Here is a 20,485-nt window from a genome sequence, read left to right on the forward strand (position 1 = left end):
AAAATTGATTGTGCTGTTTTGTGCAGTTTTGGGGATTTCCAGAGGAATTCCATTTCAGTGAATAATCTGATTTGGATATTATGAGAAATAGCCTAATTAGAGGGAAAAAAACACTTTTTAGCTTAAAAATCACCAGCATAGGCTCTGAATCATTCTCTCTTGTAGTGCATTTAATTGGTGAGTCAGATGAAATGTATTGCTCTCAGTAAATGTATTTCCCACAATTGAGAACAGCTGTTTTTTTCATGGACCAAGCTTTTGTCTCAGTGCTCAGCTCATTCAAGAGAAGCTTCCAGGGCTCCTGAGCTGTGAACCATAGCAAAGGATTCAGAATTTGAATCTGGAAACAAAAAAACCTGATCAGAAACTTCCAAATAGTTTGGTATTTTATGTTCACATTCTTTTACTATGGTATTCATTTGTATTATAACCAGTTTTGATTCATTCACTGATCAACAAACACTGCCAATAGCCTTGACTTGTAAATGATAATATAAACTTCTTTCTTCAAATTAAAATTTTACAATATGCATTAGTTTTGGTGAGCAGGAATGATTTAAATGTTAGAAACTAGTTTTTTTTTTGTTTTTTTTTGTTTTTTTTTTAAAGATTTTTTATTTATTTATTTGACAGAGAGAAACACAGCGAGAGAGGGAACACAAGCAGGGGGAGTGGGAGAGGGAGAAGCAGGCTTCCTGCAGAGCAGGGAGCCCGATGCGGGGCTCGATCCCAGGACCCTGGGATCATGACCTGAGCCGAAGGCAGACGCTTAACGACTGAGCCACCCAGGCGCCCCTAAATGTTAGAAACTAGTTTTAAATATGTGATTTTGAAATAAATGTATATCATCTATAAACTGGTTACAGCATGGTGTCTTTCCAAATCTGGTACACTTAATCTGTTAATCTGTAGCTTACCCAAAGATATTTCCAGCATTAGACACGTCAAACACAGGCACCTGGTTGGCTCAGTCGGAGGAGCGTGGGACTCTTGATCTCGAGGTCATGAGTTCCAGCCCCACATTAGGTGTAGAGATTACTGAAAAATAAAATCTTTTTAAAAGAGAAAGAAAGAAACATCAAACATTCTGCTTACCCAAACCATTCCCTGGTTTCTTGGGTCTTTAGTGCTGAGCTCCCAACAGGGCATGACCAGAATTCATAACTATAAGTTATGAAAATTTCCATAGTGGATTTACACTGAAGAAATACATGATTTATCCAACCAGCCGTTGGTTTCATTCATTGTGTTCTTTTGTTAATTTACATTTGGAAATTCCTCATTTTTAGCCTAGGATACTCCAGGCTTCAATGAAGTAGTTAGGTTGAATTATTATTCCAGTTTTTTCTTTGCAACGCCTTCCACTCCCATGCTAATATCTCTGCCCATTTGACTGTCTTCACACCCAGGCATCTGTAAATGTAATATTTCTTTTTTATCTTAGAGTGGTTTCAGTTCCTCCTGTGTAGACATCAAGCAAGATATCTTGTGACAAATCAACTTCAGAACAGCTTCTTGGTTTCCACCCACTTTTGGGTATCATGGAAAGATTTCCAGATTCTTGTCCCTTAAAATCCAGTTATGTTCTTTTTTTGTTTTCTCAACTTTGTCTTTCTTATCCATGATTTCCTCTTATGGTTTTGCTGTATAAGTACCATCTTTCCCCCTTTTTGTCTAATTTGGCAAAAATGTTTCCCCAAAGTCTGTCTTTATGTTTAAAAGCTCATTGAACAGTGGCCAGGTAAAACCCAGAGACCATATAGTCAATACTACTTCCAAGGCTCCTTCACATGTCTGAGTGTGTTCAGTTCTTAGTTCCCTCATTATTTTCCCAATTTATGATATTCTCCCCTTTCAGTTTCCCTCCTTACTGATAGTCTGCCTTCTGTTTTACATGAAGATCTCTGTTTTTCCAACTGAAGAGAAAGAATATACGTGTAGTAATCAACTTACATTTATGCTGAAGTGCAGTTTTATTTGGGTACTTCTTTTATGATTAATCTGTAATTTCTACTTCATTTATGTGTGTGGCATTTCTAAACATATTTCTGAAGCTGCCAGATATCTGAGTAATGAGACACTCAGTAGTGTTTCTACCCAATAGTTTTGTGAATTGAAGAATCCCATTATATTCTGTTTACTTCTGAAGTATTTAATTATTCGGCTTTATACTATATTGAAATGAGAAATGATGGGAAGTCTGTGATACGTAAAATTATATGTAGTCTCCGTGTGTATTCTTTGATGGAGTACCAGAGTTTCTTGAACTGGAATCCATACAAACCTCTTGTCCTACAAGGAGTGGGGGGCTTCACATGCCCCCCCAGGCAGATCTGAAGTGACCCCTGATGAGACGGGAACAAACCTGTATCACGTGACAGAGGCCACTGCGCAGTCGCCGCCCTGAGGAGTCCGCCACGTTGTCGGAGATGTGAGGAGCGAGCAGGGGAAGCAGACGGCCACACTCCTCCGGAACGGAGTTGGACAAGTTCTCGTGCCTCCTGTGGGCACATCGGGTTTTACGGATGTAATCCAGAGCATAACCCTAGCCCTGGAGAAGCTGTACTCAAGAGTCAGTGGATTCAAGATTCACTTCAGAGGAGGTTTTTCCAGCCTTGTGGGTACCTATGAGCCTTGGAGGTACCTTCTTACTCCTACTTCCCTGTCAGACGTACTTCTTTTACTGGCTCTTCTTCATGTTTAAGAATGATGCTTGATAGTCTACGTTAGTTCCATTTCCTAATTGGGCATAAGTCCCTGCCCTTCTTTGTTATTTTAATATCGAATAGTTGCCTACACCTGTCAGTGACATTATTAAGTAATTAGGGTCTAAAAATTTAACGATAAACCTAAGGAGCCAATTTACGTGTAATAGTATGACATTTATAAAAACCCTTTTAATTTTTTACATTGCTTCACTTTGGAATTCACATTAGCCGTGTGAGTTAGAGTGCTTTATCAAACCAACATTCAAGTGCATTTACCTGCCTGGATCTTAAAATCTAATTTGTAGCAGAGCCAGGACTCAGACTCAGGGCACCTTGCCCCTTGGTGATGTACTTAACATTCCACCACACACAGTTCTGCGCTGCACTCTCTTTTAGGTTTTGAAACATGGATTTATTGGTCTCTTTTGAAATGGACATGCTTGTTCTCTCTGGGTGTTACTTTGCTCTTCTCCAGCCACCCAGCTGCACAGTACGTTTTTGGCAGCGTTGGAGATAATGTTTGCAGATTTCCTATGATTTCTGCTGTTAGGCCAGTTTGAACATCTTTAACAGGTTGCTACCTCGTGCATGTAAGTTTTGGTCATCATTTTCCAGTCTTAATCTTGGTTGCTTTACATCATTAGGTCATTTTTTTCAGGTATTCTCGTCATCTTCCTATCCTATAAGCAACGTTTTAAAATGAAATAAGGATCTAGATCTGATGATTACCGAACCCTAGAGATCTATATCTCAGGGATACATCCTTATTCCCCTTAAATATGGAATAGTGTTAAGAACATCTCTGCTTTTTATGAAAAGGGAATTCAAACAGACTTTTAAAATGAAAAATGAGAACCATCCTGAATGAAGTTTTATTCCAATCTCCTGTTAAATCCTAAGAATGGGCTGCTGGCCTCCATTACTTTCAGGAAATGAAAAGTGGCTCAGAAGCTAAGTGAGCTAAGCCATGTCTCTCTCAATTGTTTCAGTTTCTCAGGAATTGCTGTACAATGCTGCCAATAACGATCTCCGGGGATCTGACCCCCATTCCACCTCCCACTGCCTCCTCTGCAGCTCCAGATGCCACCAAAAGAAGGAGCTTTGAAGAAAGTGCCTGTACCCTCTTTTACCCTGAGGTGGGTGAGGCCAGGCAGGGTGATTCTCAGGATATCCTGATGATCAAAGGTACAGTTGAAGCCTCATCAAGACTTTCTTGAAGATGAGCAAGAAATTTGGGAAACATTACCAAATAGCCTAGAAACTGAAGACGGAGCTCAAGAATGGATGGCTCAAATGCCATCTGAAATGTAGTACATGATGACATTCAAGATCCTAGATCAGCTCCTTGAGGGCAGAGACTTGTATGCTGTTTTATATCTCTCCCCCACTTCCACAATGTCTAGCATAGGACTACGCATATAAAGTGCCCTCAATAAATGTTAGTTTATGACTGAGAGAGAAGACTTTATAAAAAGTACTCTCCAACGCCTCCTTTCCCTCGTAGTTAATCTAAGATTGTTTGCCTATTCATCAGGAGAATAGTGATAGAGAGTTCACTGATGTCTCAAGCTTCTTGGCCACTGTTGTCTTCTGTCTTGGCTGTGTGTCTGAGTAGGAAATATTTATCTGTCCAGTGTATGAATTTTTCAGTATTAATACTTATAAAGTTATGTCTTCACTTAGATATTTTTATTGTGGTATTTAGCTCTTTAATGGAAATTTTATCTGAACCACAATCTAGGGGGGATTTATTGTACTGCTGGTTTTTAAAATCCCTTTGTATTTATTTTTAAGATTCAACAATAAACAGTATTGCTTCTTGATTAGAGCTCACATTAGTCGTCACTGTTTGAGAAATAGGATGTACTATCACAATATCAGTTTCCCAAAAATCTAACTTGTTACTCTTGAATGGCAACACATAGTCCTATATCTCACCTGGGCAACGCTAAAAGAGCCTGCTAAAAGGATTTACAATGATGTGATTTAAGATACTATATAAATAAAACAGGGCTTGGGGTTTATTGTTTCTCTCAGAGAAAGGGAAATACTAGAAACGTAGCTCCATTCAGTTCTTCTGTCCTCAGGTTGTTCTTCATTCACTTAGTCACGTCTTCATTAAGGAGTTAACGCTCATTTAGAGGCAGATCTTAAAAATCTCATCTTCAAGTATTTGACTTCTTGTACCTTTTGTGCTTCTAGTTACATGTAAGGCTTTCTATTTGTAATTTCTTTTCTAGTTAAAAGTGAACATTTCACAGTACTGCTAGTTTTTTGATAAACATGAGATGGATATTTATTATGTATTCTCAACAGCTGGCTTTTTTGGTTATAAGGAATCCTCTATCAGAACCAAGTATATTTTATCCAGAAAAATAATCTTTCCTGAACAACATACTTTTCTCTTCAGTAAGAAATGTGTTAAATTATGCTGCATTGATTTCGGGTTTTGGCAAAAAGTGTGTAACTTTTTGAAAGGAAATTGTTTCTTTGTCTTTATGACCTCTTATGTATATAGGAACCTTATGTGTACAGCTTTAAAGTAGGTTTGCTCTGTTCCATGGATAAATTAGTCACCAGTTTTCCCGAATATGCTGTAGAGGAAACACACAGACTAGGAAAGTGACTTCTGTGGAGTAGATAGGATGTACTGATTTAAGGTCTGACTCTGCTTCTCACCTCTGATTCTATCAAATGCTCAGGGTGGACCTGCTTTCTCACATTAGTCATTCCTAATTAATTGCATTATAAATTTTGTTTGTCAGTTCATATGATGAATTTGAATTGATAATCAGGAACAGACATGATTAGAATTTGGCTAGTGACCTTTATCAATAAATGTCTTAATATGTTTCATAGTAGTGATACATAAAAACTAAATCATGTATTCTGTTCATTCTTCCACTAAAACTAGTTTTCCCTCTGTTAACGTAACAGGAGAAATTCATGTACATGAGACCTGTGGAATTCTGTCGGCAGCACGTAGTATGGTTTGTCCTCTGCTTATTGTCCACTTGTCGTCCACTTAGAAGTTGTATTATTGCAGGGAATGGCAGCGACAGCAACCAAAACAGTACAGTCCTGACACAGCATCGTTTGACTTCATTTTTAGACTTGAATTTTCCTATGATGTCTATCTTTTCCTCTCCCTCCAGGTTCTCAGCCAACCTCAGAAAAGTCTTCCCAGCGACCATCAGAGAGCACAAACTGTAGCCCTACCCGGAAGAGGTCGTCATCTGAGAGTACTTCTTCAACAGGCAAGGACTGTTTATTTCACCAGACTTTAACTAGAATTTCCCACCTGTTACTTGTGAACAGACTTAAAATATGATACTATAAACTTTTACAACATAAATTACAATTTGTATTTACGTACCATAGAAAAAAACAGAAGCGGTTGTGGGATGTGTGAATGAGCAGAAACGTACACTAAAACAGTGTCCTGGTCCTCCCTTTCATGCTCCTTAAGTCCAGGTAGGCTTGCTCCCGGATGTGCAGTTGTTTTGATGGGGTTCAGAGGGAATAATTCAAAATGACTAGGTACAAGAGTAGGCAGACACAAAATAGAGATTTTAAAAGTTGAGTTGAGCTAAAGGAGTGTGTGGTGTTACAGGGCAATGTGGATTGGAACTATTTAATAAAGGCTTGGCTATGTATATAAAATTGTCTTAGTAAAGCAGTAGTTTCCAGAGTAGCATTTACAGATCTCTGAGATGTGCAAAACAATTTATGAGGTTGTAAGAAGAATCTCTATTAATATTTATTTCTAACCTTAACTTTTAAAATGTGTAATGTTTATATATTTTAAATATGTATAACCTCTTAATACAATGTATCATATTTGTGCAGTTCATACATAGATTTAGATTATGCTCTCAATTTTTCCTTTTTACTGGTTGTGTGTTTATAAAAAAAACAAAAGTAGAGGATAATATATATATATTACAGATATATATATATATCTTATATTTAAGATATACAGATCTTATGTATCTTATATATAGAGATATATATATCTGTCCTCTGAGGATTGCAGAGGAAGAAGTCCTTTTTAATCTATCAATGTCATCAGGAGAGATGTGCACTGGTAGGATCATTTTAGGCAGTGGAAGTAACATATGTAAAGGGGAGAACAGTGAGTTTAAAAAATTAAATAAAAGAGCCAATGTGGTTAGGTAAAGGGACTAAAGATGAGGCTGTAAAAGCATGTAGGGAACCTTATTAATAACACTCAGGAACCATTAAAAATTTTAGGCAAGAAGTGACATACCATTTCTTGGCTTTCTGTCGTATTTTTTGATTGGTAGATCACTTGTGACTTACGGTCAGAAAATCTGATTCCTTCATCAGTTCAAGGCCAGCCTGTCAAATTGTACCCGTGTCATGCTTGTTGAATTTATCTGATGATGGGCTTCAGCATATTTGAAGCTTTTTATTAGCACCATTGTGCCAGAGGTACAGTTGAACTCAAGCAGCAGTGAGGGTTTTGTCTCTCAGAACGTTTTGTTTTCACACTGCTTCAGAGAGATTCTTAAACAATGAGTGACTACTTTTGATGGTATCGACCTAAACCAGGGTTTAGTAAACTGCAGCCTGTGGACCAGATGCTGCCCAAGGCCTCTTTTAGTGCAGCCTTCAGCTAAAAATCATTTTTACTTTTCTTTTTTTTAAGATTTTATTTATTTAGAGAGAGGACTAGCTGGGAGAGAGGAGAGGAGTAGAAGGGAAGGGAGAAGGAAAGGGAGAGAATCTCAAGCAGACTCCCCACTAACTGCAGAGCCTGATACAGGGCTCGATTCCACAACCCTGAGATCCTGACCTGAGCCAAAACCAAGAGTTGGACACTTAACCGATTGAGCCACCCAGGTGTCCCTGTTCTTATATTTTTAAAGGATTGCTTAAAAAGATAAAGGAGAAAGGAAAAACGTATATGTGAGACATTATATGTGTCCTCGAAAGCCTAAAATATCTACCATTGAGATTTTTACAGAAAAAGTTTGCCAACCCCTAAAAAGAAAGAATGAGATTTCAAGGAGATAGCCACAAAGAACATCACATGTACTCGGGTACATGTTGTAGTAGCCCTGCAGGCAGTTAGGGCAGGGAGACAAGGCTAGCTCAGTGCTGAGCGGCTGCGGTAGTGTGGAGGAAAGGGGATGGGTTGCTTTAGGGCAGGGGGACAAGGCTAGCTCAGTGCTGAGCGGCTGCGGTAGTGTGGAGGACAGGGGATGGGTTGGAGAGACCAGACTAACATAAAACCACATTTTATGGTTTGTGGGGAGAGTAGAGGAGAAATAATAGATGATGTGACCTGAGCTTGGCTGGCAAAATTCCTGCTATGTAATTGGTGCTCCATACATATAATGTAGAAGAGTTGGCTTTATGGTATCATTCACTGAGTTTCATAGTCTGGAGGAGCAAGGTTGGAGGAGGAGGTAATGACATAAGTTGTAAATGTGAGTTTGAGAAATCTGTGAAACATGCAAAAGTAGAGAAGTAGAAAAAAAGTTTTATTCAGAAAATAGAGATTTGGGCATCTCAGAATATAGGTGGTAGTTGAGTGAATTGCCAAAGAGCGTGGAGAGTTCAACAAGGAAAGCACTTGTACCAGAGAAAGTGAGAAATGCTCATGGGCTCAAGCCAGGTATAGGAAGGAAGCAGTTCTCATTGTGGTCATCTTCAGAGAAAATTGAAGATGAGTATGTGTGTTCTCATCATTGAAACTGTGAGAATAAACATGTTGCCAGTGGGGAAGTAAGTATGAAAGGTAAACACACAGTATTGGGGGTTAGGGACCTCTACAGTTAAATCTGATAGTGTTGCAAGTAATTGGAAGATAATCAAAATGTATTACCAGAGAAACAGTGGAGGCCAGATTTTAAGAAGTAGTGATATTTAATAGCTCTGAGAATTTGAAATTTGAAAAATCCTGAATTTAAAGAAGACTCTACTGGGTATTATCTGAAGGAAGTTACTGGTAATTTGAGACAAATTGATGAGACTGAATCTAGAATGCCCTGGGCTTGTAAAGGAGTACCTAGAATAGTACCACATTTTAAACTCACATAGGTAGGAAATCCGTTGATCAGCTTTGGAAAAGTATGACCTGTGTTCATTAATAGTAAGCGACTGGATATCTTGGGAAATGGCCCTGTTCGATCTGATGTTTACAGACACTGTAAAACTAATGTGGCTTACCAGAGGAAGGTGAGCGTTTCCCACATTATGTGTAGTCATAAAAAAAGTGTGGAGTGGTATTTGAAGAAACAAAGTTCACCAAGTCATTGGGCCACTAAGATAACAAGATTCATTGAAGACCACTTATTTTCCGATCTTACCGTCAACGTGTATTCTTTCTAAATTAGTTTATACATATGTTTAGTATTCTAGTTTTAAAGCTTTTCTTAAGAAGTTTCACTTATGTCCTTTGTACTTGCAGCATTGTCAGAAAAAGCACTGAACTAGAAATATCACCAACATTTAACTGGCAAGTCTCTACAGTTAAATGGACCGTCAGTTTTGAAGAAATAAACTATTTCTTTCTGCTCCTCATCTCAGAGATTGAGAATTGTTGTTGGTTTTTAACTCACATATTGTTAGGGAAACAGGCCAATTTTGAATTTATTATGATTACTGTAATATGCCTTATTCAGGAAAATAAACCATCAACTTGCTTGGGAGAGACAAATGCATATGGTGTTAGGATGTTTAATCCTGTTAAGAAAAATGGAGCAGTATTCCTTTGATGTAAAAAGTTATTTAAATGACTAGCTATGTTCAGTTTGTCTCTATGTGTGATTTGTCATCTTATGTAGTAAACGGAGTTCCCTCTCGAAGTCCAAGATTGCTTGCTTCCGGGGATGACTCTGTGGATAGTCTGCTGCAGCGGATGGTCCAACATGAGGACCAAGAGCCCCTGGAGAAGAATATAGATGCTGTGATTGCATCTGCTTCGGGGCCACCTTCCTCCAGTCCAGGCCGCAGCCACAGCAGGGAGCGAGCCCTGGGAAAACCGGACAGCCTTCTGGTGCCCTCAGCCCCCAGTGACTCTTGCAGTAGCGGCATCTCACTCCTGTCTGAGAAGTTGCCGAGCAGCTGCTCGCCCCATCATATCAAGAGAAGTGTCGTGGAAGCCATGCAGCGCCAAGCTCGGAAAATGTGCAATTATGACAAAATCTTGGCCACTAAGAAAAACCTGGACCATGTCAATAAAATATTAAAAGCCAAAAAACTTCAGAGACAGGCCAGGACAGGGAATAACTTTGTGAAACGCAGACCAGGGCGACCTCGGAAATGCCCCCTCCAGGCTGTGGTGTCAATGCAAGCATTCCAGGCTGCCCGGTTTGTCAGCCCTGACTCGAATGAAGGCGAAGAAAGAGCAGCCCTGCCCCTCCGTCCCGACACAGTTACGGACGTCATTGAGGCTGTTGTACAGAGCGTAAACCTGAGTCCAGAACATAAGAAGGGGCTGAAGAGGAAGAGTTGGCTGTTGGAAGAACAGACCAAGAAAAAGCAGAAGCCGTTCCCAGAGGAAGAGCAAGAGCATACTAAAAGGTAATTATCCTTGTTTGACGTTTTACCTGAGGGGAGAAAAACAGCTTTTTATAAACATAACATACATATGCAGCTGAATTCTTCAGGTAATCTCCTAACCTTTCATTATGTAAAACCTCTACTCTTCTGTTTTATTTAAAAGTGTTATTTATGGCTGCCCACAATTATGAAATATTAAGAAGCACATGGGATGTAACAGTCCAGGCTGAAACCCTGACTTTGCAGAGGAGGAATTCAAGGCCCGGAGAGGTTATGTATTTTACCCAGCACATAGCTGTGTGGCTGCAGTTAGTCTTAGGCTCAGACTCTTCTCTGTGCTCCAGACTTTTCATCCTATCGTCACACATTTTTCTGCAGGTTAGATTTATTTTCTTCACAGTTTCCTTGTTATAGTCTTACTTTTCTAAAAGGTGTAGAGCACAGAGCCAAAAATCACTCCCCCAAAAAGAGCTTTTAATCCTTTTGTTATGTATCCAACCAGATTCTTCCCCTGAAGGTATGCTTGGTAGTTTTAAATGAGTTATAATACAGTATTCACCATTTGCAAATGACTTTTCCTTTACTAAATACAGCATGCTCACTCATAGTTACATGGCGGCCCCTGTTCACAATTAGAGAAATACAAATTAAAACTGCCAGCACATTTTTAAGCCTCTTAACATTTATTTTCAAACTGCTCTCTTAAAAGCCACACCAATTTATACTTCTACTAATTTTATACAGTAATAGTCGTATACTTCTTACCCCCCACTCTTACCTACCCTGGAAATTATCTTTCTAAAAATCTTTATCGGAGGCAGGGCAAAATGTCTTCCTCAGTTTAATTTAGGTGAAATATACTTCCTAAATGTTGCTTCCTACTTATTTTAATTTGCACTTATTTGCATATTGGGACATTAGTATTTGTTTATGTACCTTACCTATTTTTTAAGTACTCATTATATACAGTCAGGATGATAACCCTTAGTGTTTGTTGTATGACATTTGGTTTTCTTTATATTTTCTTGCCAAACAACAATAGAACAGTGAGAGTTTATCAGTCTTTTTCTCTGCCATCTGCCTTGGTGAATCCTATATAGAGAGGTTTTTCATAACTCTCTAATGCATACGTCTAGGAAAAATACTTTTTTTTCCTAGAGAATATATGGGATTGAAATTTTTTTCATTGTAGTATGTGCTTGTACTACTTTTAGTGAAACTGAAAGCTTACTGATTGAAAAGTTAAGTCTCTTTTCACATGATCTCATTTCCTCTCAAATCCTGTTCTCCTCAAGGGCGTGACTGTGAACAGTATACCACGGAGGGGCACCCAGCTGGCCCAGTCCGGGGAGCATGTGACTCTTGACCTCGGGGTCGTGAATTCAAGCCCCACTCTGAGTGTAGAGATTACTTAAAAATAAAATCTTTAAAAAAAAAAAAATCAGTATACTATGTATACTTTGATATCTTTTCTTACACCTGTTCAGGTGGGTGCCTCTGCAAAGCTGGTGTCTTATGTAAATGGTAACACACTGTAGTTTTTAACTCTTTCTCTTCATGTGTCTCAGAGATCTTGTCATTAGGACACGTAGAATTACCTTACTCCATGCTAAGAATATAGAATAATTTATTTCACTGTTCTCCTTTAATGGATTCCATATTACCTTTATTTTTTTTTTAACGATTTTTATTTATTTATTTAAGAGAGAGAATGAGAAAGGAGGAGGGGCAGAGGGAGAGGCAGAAGCAGACTCCCTGCCGAGCAGGGAGCCCAATACAGGACTCAATCCCAGGACCCTGGGATCATGACCTGAGCTGAAGGCAGATGGTTAACTAAGCCACCCAGGCACCCTCCATATTAGCTTTAGCATATAGGTGTTTAAATCAGTTGAAATTTGCTTTAGTACAAGTTATGAGTTAGTGCTATATTTATGATCACTCATTGTCAAGGTTACAGTTTTATAAACATGGCTGTTTTTATGTTGTATGTAGTTTTTACTCTTTATATTCCCACTGAATTGTAGTTTTCTTTTTTGGAAAGGCAGGAAAATAGAGATTTTGTTTTAAAAAGAGATGTAATTTAAACTTTAAAAAAAAATTTAAATGGTAGTCTTAGCACTATTTATTGATTAATTTTTCCCTACTTATTGGAAATGATACCTTTATTATATACTAAATTTTTATATGTTTTGGGGTCTTAGGGTCTATTTTTATTGTTTCTTCCCATCAGACTATTTTAGTATCAGTGTTTTTCCATTTTAGTCACTAAGGCTTTAAAATACTGAAAAGAGGGGCACCTGGGTGGCTCAGTCTGCTAAGTGTCTTGCCTTCTGCTCAGGTCATAACCCTGGGGTCCTGGGATTGAGCTCTGTATCCAGCTCCCTGCTCAGTGGGGAGTCTGCTTCTCCCTCTTCCTCTACCCCTCCTCCTCACTTATTCTCTCTCTCAAATAAATAAAAAATCTTTAAAAAAAAAAAAAAAAACAGTGAAAAAAGAATGATTTCTGCCTTCACGGTAGTAAGAACATGACAGTTCATGACATTTTGACCATTCACTTTAGGGGAAGGGTCACCTTAAAAATGTGCTTCAGAGGGGCGCCTGGGTGGCTTAGTAGTTAATTGTCTGCCTTCGGCTCAGGTCATGATCCCAGGCTGCTGGGATCGAGCCCCACATCGGGCTCCCTGCTCCTCGGGAAGCTGCTTCTCCCTCTCCCACTCCCCCTGCTTGTGTTCCCTCTCTCGCTATGTCTCTCTGTCAAATAAATAAAATCTTTAAAAAAAAAAAAAAAATGTGCTTCAGAGAAAAGGCTTTATTCCAGAAAAGCCTTTCTGTTCCAGGAAATTCTAGTATCATAGTCACCAACATTAAACACTTTAATTTTCCACAAAATTACATTTTAGAATTTGAAGAAATTATGAGGAGAAAGATACAGTTTCTACCCTCAGGAGTAGAGGAGATGTATCAAGAAAGGACATGACATAGGAAGTTCCCAGAGACAGCAACAGTTTTTCACCTTTTTGTAACTAGAACCTACTATAATACTTGTTACATAGCAGGGGTTATTCATTTCCTTATTCAATAAGTATTTATTGCAAAATCATTTATGCTATGTGCTAGGATAGGTAACAGTGGTATGCAAATATAGATATATTCACTATCCCCATGAATCACACAGTCTAAATTCCAGTATGAACAGTTATTTAGTGTTACAAGAATGTATTGTTGAGGTAATTGACCTAGGTTTCCTGTGGAAGTAATTACTAAATTAAAATCTGAAGAGTAGACTTCATCTGTTATTTAAAGGAGCAAGGCTAGAACAAACATTATGGGCTGAGTATGAAAAGGCATGGCAAGCTTAAGGAAGTGAAAGAAGACTTTTGTGGCCAAAACACAGAGCTAATTAGAGTACGGTCTAGAGCCTGGAGAATGAGTCTAAATAAAAGATTGTGGGGACCAGATCATGCAGAGGGCTTTGTTTGCCATGTTAAAGAGTTTGGATACTATTTGTTGATTTAATAACAAACCAGACTGCAAAAGAATAATGTAATGGTTATGAGCTGGGTTCTAGACTCAGAAGAAACTGGGTTCAAATCCTGGTTCTAAAAGGAAAAAAGATAAATTTTTAAAACTAGGTAAAAAATAAAATCATAAAATCTTAAAAATACTTAGAACTGAATAAACACTCTGCTGCATACTAAAACTTGCAGGATGTATCTAAAGAGGTGCCTAGAGAGAGATTCATAGCCTTTAAGGCTTATATTATTTTTTTAATGCTGAAAATTCATGAACCAAGAGGCCAATTAAGAAATGAGAAAAACAAGAGAACAAGCCCCAAAATGGTAAATGAAGAAGATGGAAACATATACATTAAATTAACAAAGCTAAGGTACAATAGAAAGAATCACCGAAGACCAAAGTTAGTTCCTTGAAGACTGATAAAATATACACACTACTCATAAAGTTGATCAATGAAGAACATTATGAGTTAAAAAGGAGATAGGCTATATATGAGAGATTAAAAAATGACTATAAGCACGTTACACCCAACAAATCTCAGTTAAGATGTACATATTCCTAGGAAAAACCTACCCAAGAAGAAATAGCCTGAGTGCTTCTTTTCTATAAATGGAATCTTTAATTTAAAATTTTATGGCAAAAGAAAGCAGCAGGACCGGACGGTTTACAAGAAAATTCAACCACATTTGAAATAAAAGGATCGTTCTAGTCTCATTAAAACTCTTTAGGGGCGCCTGGCTGGCTCAGTCGGTGGAGCTTGGGACTCTTGAACTCAGGGTTTTAAGTTCGAGCCTCAGGTGGGTGTAGAGATACTTAATAAATAAACGTAAAAAAAATAATAATAATAAAAAACCTTTTTAGAGATGGTGAGGGAAGTAAGGAGGGGAATACACATACAGAAAGCACATAGACATAAGAAATCAGTTTAAAAATTTTTTCCCAAAGTTAACGACCAGTGTAGACATAGAAGGGGTGAATATTGAACATTGCTAGCTAGCACCCATGTGCCTTCCCAATCACAGGCTGCTTCCCTACCATTAGCCACAATCAGTCTCCTGACTTCCAAGGTAACCACATCTATAACTTTTTAAATACCATTTTAAGTATGTAACCCTGACAATATTCTTTAGTTTATCCTTACTGAACTTCATTTGGATGGAATTATACATGAAGTATGCTTTTGTGTCTCACCTTTTCTGCTCACCGTATATATACATGTTAAACCATCTATGTTGTTACACATTGCTGTAGTTACCTTCTTTTTATTGTGTACTAATCCGTTGTTTGTATACAATACAGTTTTTCCATTTTACTGTTGGGTTATTTCCACTTTGAGGCTATTATCCAAAAATGTTGCTCTTAATATTCCTTTAATGTCCACTGATGGATATGGGCACTCATTTCTTTACGGTATATTCCAAGGAATGGAATTAATGAATAAAGTAAAAGTTTTGTCCCAAGACTTAATTTCAGGCTATGGTATATTAAGCCAGTGTAGAACTGAGTAGGTAAGAGAAACAGAAGCACGTATGTATGCAAGCTTGCTGTATGACAGAGGTAACACTGCAGTAGGGACAGAAGGGGCGCCTGGGTGGCTCAGTTGGTTAAGCGGCTGCCTTCGGCTCAGGTCATGATCCCAGGGCCCTGGGATCGAGCCCCACATCGGGTTCCCTGCTCGGCGGAGAGCCTGCTTCTCCCTCTCCCTCTGTCTGCTGCTCTGCCTACTTGTGCTCTCTCTCTCTCTCTGTTAAATAAATAAATAAAAATCTTTAAAAAAAAAAAATAGGGACAGAAAACAATATTTAATAAATTGTGCCCTAAAAGTTGATATTACAGGGCACCTGGGTGGCTCAGTTGGTTAAGCAACTGCCTTCAGCTCAGGTCATGATCCCAGAGTCCCGGGATTGAGTCCCACATCGGGCTCCCTGCTTGGTGGGGAGTCTGCTTCTCCCTCTGACCCTGCCCCCTCTTGTGCTCTCTCTCTCTCTCACTCTCTCTCTCAAATAAATAAAATCTTAAAAAAAAAAATGATATCACATAGTAATGGAAATGAAATTGGATTCTGTCTTATCCTATATAAAAAATTAATTCCCAGTTGACTAAATCCATAAGTGTTAAAAGCAAAACTTTAAACTTTCTAAGTCTAATAGATGGAAGGAGAAAAATATCACAACCTTGTTGTCAGGAAGGATTTCATAAACAAGATATCAAAAGCAGTAATCATACAAGTAAAGACTGATATACTGGATTATATTAAAACTAAGAATTTCTAGGGGTGCCTGGGTGGCTCAGTCATTAAGCATCTGCCTGCGGCTCAGGTCATGATCCCAGGGCCCTGGGTTTGAGCCCCGCATCAGGCTTCCCACTCCGCTCTCCCACTCCCCCTGCTTGTGTTCCCTCTCTCGCTGTGTCTCTCTGTCAAATAAATAAAATCTTTAAAAAAAAAAAAAAAAGTTCCTCAACGAATGAAGACATACTACAGAAATTCTCTAGACTCTTCCAGTAAAACCTATGCCATGATTGGGCATAAGAAACTAAGGATTTCTATTTCTATTTCTATAAACATCATCATGACAAATATATGAAGACTTGCTACAAAGTGGGAAATTTATAACACATATAATGTGTATAGTTTTGGTATCCAGAATATATAACAACAAAAAAAATGTGTTACAAATAAATCCTATATAATCTAGCAGTTCCCCTTTAGAAAAACTCTTGCCCAGCAATCACCAGAAAACACTTTTCAGAAAGGTAGTAGCAATATTGGTTATAACATATAGAAAATGGAAATATCCAAGATTACCGTGAAAAGGAATAAATATATTCTAGTTTTTCACACAATGGAATATGATATGGTAATAAAAATAATGAATTACAGCTGATATGTAATAATAATGGATGAGTCTTAGAAACATGATATTAAGTAAAAAAAAGCAAGTCCCTAAAAATGATTTACTAGCTGGTAACTATTTTTATAAAGCAAAAGAAAAACAAAAACCATGGAAACTGAACAAAGTATTGTATTGATGTAGATAAATATATCATAAAACCATATTTTATCTTTTTTATTTTATTTTTTTTTAGAGAGCACACACACAAGTGGAGGGGGGTAGGTGGTGGTGGAGGTGCAGAGGGAGAGAGAGACTCTTAAGCCAGTTCTGTGGCCAGTGTAGAGCCCCACAAGGGGCTTGATCTCATGACCCTAAGATCATGACCTGTATCAAAATCAAGAGTCCGCCACTTAACTGACTGAGCCACCCAGGCTCCCCCATAAAACCTTTTTTTTTTTTTTTTTTTTTTTTTTTTACTTTAGAGAAACAGTGTGCGTGCACTGGGGGAGGGAGGAGAGAGAGAGGGGGAAGATTGAGAATCTCAAGTAGACTCACTGCAGAGTGCAGAGCTGACCTCGGGGCTCAGTCTCATGACCCTGAGATCATGACCTGAGCCGAAACCAAGAGTCGGGTACTCAGCCTACTGAGCCACCCAGGCGCCCCTTGAAATACTCAGTTTTAAAGCCCTTAGGCATAGGTATCCAGATGGGGCATGGAAACCATGGTGACCCTGAGTTTGATGTTAGAGACCTAATGGAGTGAGGAGTCGGGCCGTGGTGCAAAGTGGGGAGAGCATCAATGCAGTGTAGGGTGTGAGAGCCTAAGTAGAATGAGATGGATGCTCTTGTAAAGGGCGTGTACAGAGTGGCATAGTCGCATAAGCGTCCAGCTCTTGATTTTGGCTCAAGCGATGATCTCGGGATCGTGAGATCAAGCCCCATGTCAGGCTGCACACTTGGCAGGGAGTCTGCTTCTCTCTCTCTCTCTCTCTCTCTCTTTCTCCCCCTCTGCCCCTACCCTCACTCACACACACACTCTTCCTCTCTCAAATAAATCTTTAAAACAGAGAGAGTGAGTGCCTGGTGTTGGATATAGATACCAGCAAGGTTAGGAAGTTGTCCATCCCAGACTTCATTAATAAGAATTTTTTAAATTCTATGAATAGGCATTTGCATTTCTTGTAAGCTGTCATGGTAATTCTGATGTGTGTGGTCTATGGACAGCACATGGGGAAACGTAGCACTGGGAGAATTTATATATGTAGGTGATAAGCAGGAAAGCAGAAAACATTTTTGATTGCAGAAGAAAGAAATAAGGCACAGAAGTAGAAATGAATTTGCCTGGAAAGGAGAACAGTAAAAAATACATAATAAATTAAATGATTAAACACCTAAGAACAGGTAAAAAGATAAATAATAAATTAGTTGGATAGACGGATGGATGGGTAGATAGAAAGATAGATCCTATAACCAAGTATGATGTATCCCAGTTATGTAAGACTTGTTCAACAATTAAAAGTCAATTAAGGTTATTCATCACATCAAAAGGCTAAAGAAGAAAAATCACACAAATGCCAATAAATGAAGAAACATAATTTCACAGACTCTAACACGTTTGTGATAAAAACTCTGAGCAGTCTATGATCAGAAAGAAACTACCTCAACATAATAAAGTCCATGCACAAAAAAACCACAGCAGACAACCTCAGTGGTGAGAGGTTGAGAGCTTTCCCCTGATGCCAGGAACGAGGGAAGGTGCCCTCCTGTGCCACTTCAATATAGTGGAGTATTAAAATTCCCAACCAGAGCCGTCAGGCAAGAAAAAGAAGTAAAAGGCATCCACATTGTAAAGGGAAAAATAAAATTAGCTCTGTTCACAGATGCCATGATCTTATATGCCAAAAACCTTGAAGATCTCACACAAAAACTATTAAAGCTACTGAACGAGTTCAGCAAAGTTGAGAACACAGAATCCACATACAAAATCAGCTGCATTTCTGTAAACCAACAATTTTCCCAAAAGGTCCCAAAAGGAAATTAAGAAAACAATTCTTATAGTAGCATCAAAAAGAATAGAATAGTTAAGAATGAATTTAGGAAGGTAAAACTTGTATGTTGAAAACTACAAAACAGGGTGCCTGGGTGGCTCAATTGGTTAAGTGTCTGCCTTTGGCTTAGGTCATGATCTCAGGGTCCTGGGATTGAGTCCTGCGTCAGACTCCCTGCTCTGCGGGGAGTCTGCTTCTCCCTTGCCCTTCCTCCCACTCATTCTCTCAATCTCTCTCTCTCTTTCAAATAAATAAAATCTTAAAAAAAAAAAAAAACTACAAAACATTGTTTAGTGAAATGAAAGAAGACGTGAGTAAATGGAAAGACAGCCTTTGTTCATGGACTGGAAGACCTAATGTTGTTAAAATACCAGAACTACCCAAAGCGATCTACAGATTCAGTGCAAAATCCCAGTGATGTTTTTTATGAAAATAGAAAAACCCATCCTAAAATTCATCAAGAATCTAAAGGAATCCCAAACAGCCAAACAGTCTTGAAAAAGAATTAAATTAGAGAACTGACTCTTCCGGATTTTTTCTTTTTCTCACCTTTTTGCGCTGGCTAGAACTTTTTTCTTTGATGCTGAATATATGATGAGAGCGGACAATTTCCTTGTCCATAATATTAGGGAAACAGTTTATTGTTTTTGCCTCATACTCAGTAGTGAAAGACTATCTAGGAATTTCCCTGCCATGTCATTGCTTCGGTCGCAAGGTCCCTAGCCAGTCTGTTTGCTTATGTTTGTGTCATATATAATTTCTAGGGTCTTTAGTTTTACTTAGTGGAACGATAAGTGGCAGTATCTATTCCATCTTTGCCTGGAACTGCAATCGGCTTAGTTTTTTTTTTAAGATTTTATTTATTTGAGAGAGAGAGAGAGCACACGAGCACAAGCTGGGGGAGAGCAGAGGAAGTGGGAGAAGCAGACTCCACCCTGAGCAGGGAGCCCGACGTGGGGCTCCAGGATCACAACCTGAGCCGAAGGCGGATGCCGAACAGACTGAGCCACCCAGGCGCCCCAGCAATCAACTTAATTTTTAAAGATGTTTTTGATTGACTTAGAATTCTATTTTAACAGGCCTTTTCCTCCTTCCCCTCCTTCTCCCCTTCCTCCTCCCTTAGTACTTACAGATGTTATATCCTTGCCTTCTGGCTTGCATTGTTTCAGACAGGAAATCTGCACTCCTTCTTCTTGTACTCCTCTATAGATTGTGTATTTTGTCCTCTCGCTTCTTAAATGTTCTTGAGTAGTTTTTAGCAATTTACTATGATATGCCTTGTTTTATTTGAATTTATATTGTTTATGGTTTGTTTAGCTTCTTGGAACTTTGAGTTTATACTTTTTATCAAATTTGGAAAATATTTGGCCATTAATCTTTGGGTTTTTTTCACTGTGAATTTCTTTACATTGTAAATGTCGCACAATTGTGTGTGGTTTTTGTTCTTTTCCAAATGTTCAGGGTTTTTTGGTAGGCAGTTAAGTTACTTGTGGTTTGGCTTAGATTCTTTTCAAGACTGTTTTTAAGCTTTATTAGTGCTGGTCTTTATTCTAGGAATAGTTGAGCTATATGGAAATGAGTGATATTCCCCTCTGGGATATCTGTGGAATGCCCTACTATTAGGCAATGTCCTTCCACTCTGCCTCGTGGAATCACCTGCCATCGTGTGTGAGCTCTGGGAGTTGTTCAGGTTACAACATACAGTAGGTTGGTGGTTCTTTGTCCAGCCTTCTAGAATTTCACCCTGCATGTGCACAACCTCGCATTTAGCGGTGTACTATGGGAGGCCCATACAGATTTCTAGAATTACTTTCCTCTGTGGCTTTCTCCACTCCAGTACTCTGCCC

At 38.7% G+C, this 20,485-nt stretch overlaps 1 protein-coding gene across 6 annotated transcripts in view; it reads left to right on the top strand.

The window, feature by feature from the left end:
- Nucleotides 1-20,485, top strand: part of ASH1L (ASH1 like histone lysine methyltransferase) — a 193,922-nt gene that overhangs the window by 79,831 nt on the left and 93,606 nt on the right. For all 6 annotated transcript variants that reach the window (XM_078078563.1, XM_078078561.1, XM_078078559.1 and 3 more), the window contains 2 exons: nucleotides 5,864-5,965; nucleotides 9,524-10,262. In XM_078078563.1, the coding sequence (XP_077934689.1) occupies nucleotides 5,864-5,965; nucleotides 9,524-10,262 (841 nt within the window). The remainder of the gene's footprint in view (nucleotides 1-5,863; nucleotides 5,966-9,523; nucleotides 10,263-20,485) is intronic.

The sequence above is a fragment of the Halichoerus grypus genome, chromosome 7, assembly GCF_964656455.1.
Source record: "Halichoerus grypus chromosome 7, mHalGry1.hap1.1, whole genome shotgun sequence".
In the NCBI taxonomy this organism is placed as follows: Eukaryota; Metazoa; Chordata; class Mammalia; order Carnivora; family Phocidae; genus Halichoerus; species Halichoerus grypus.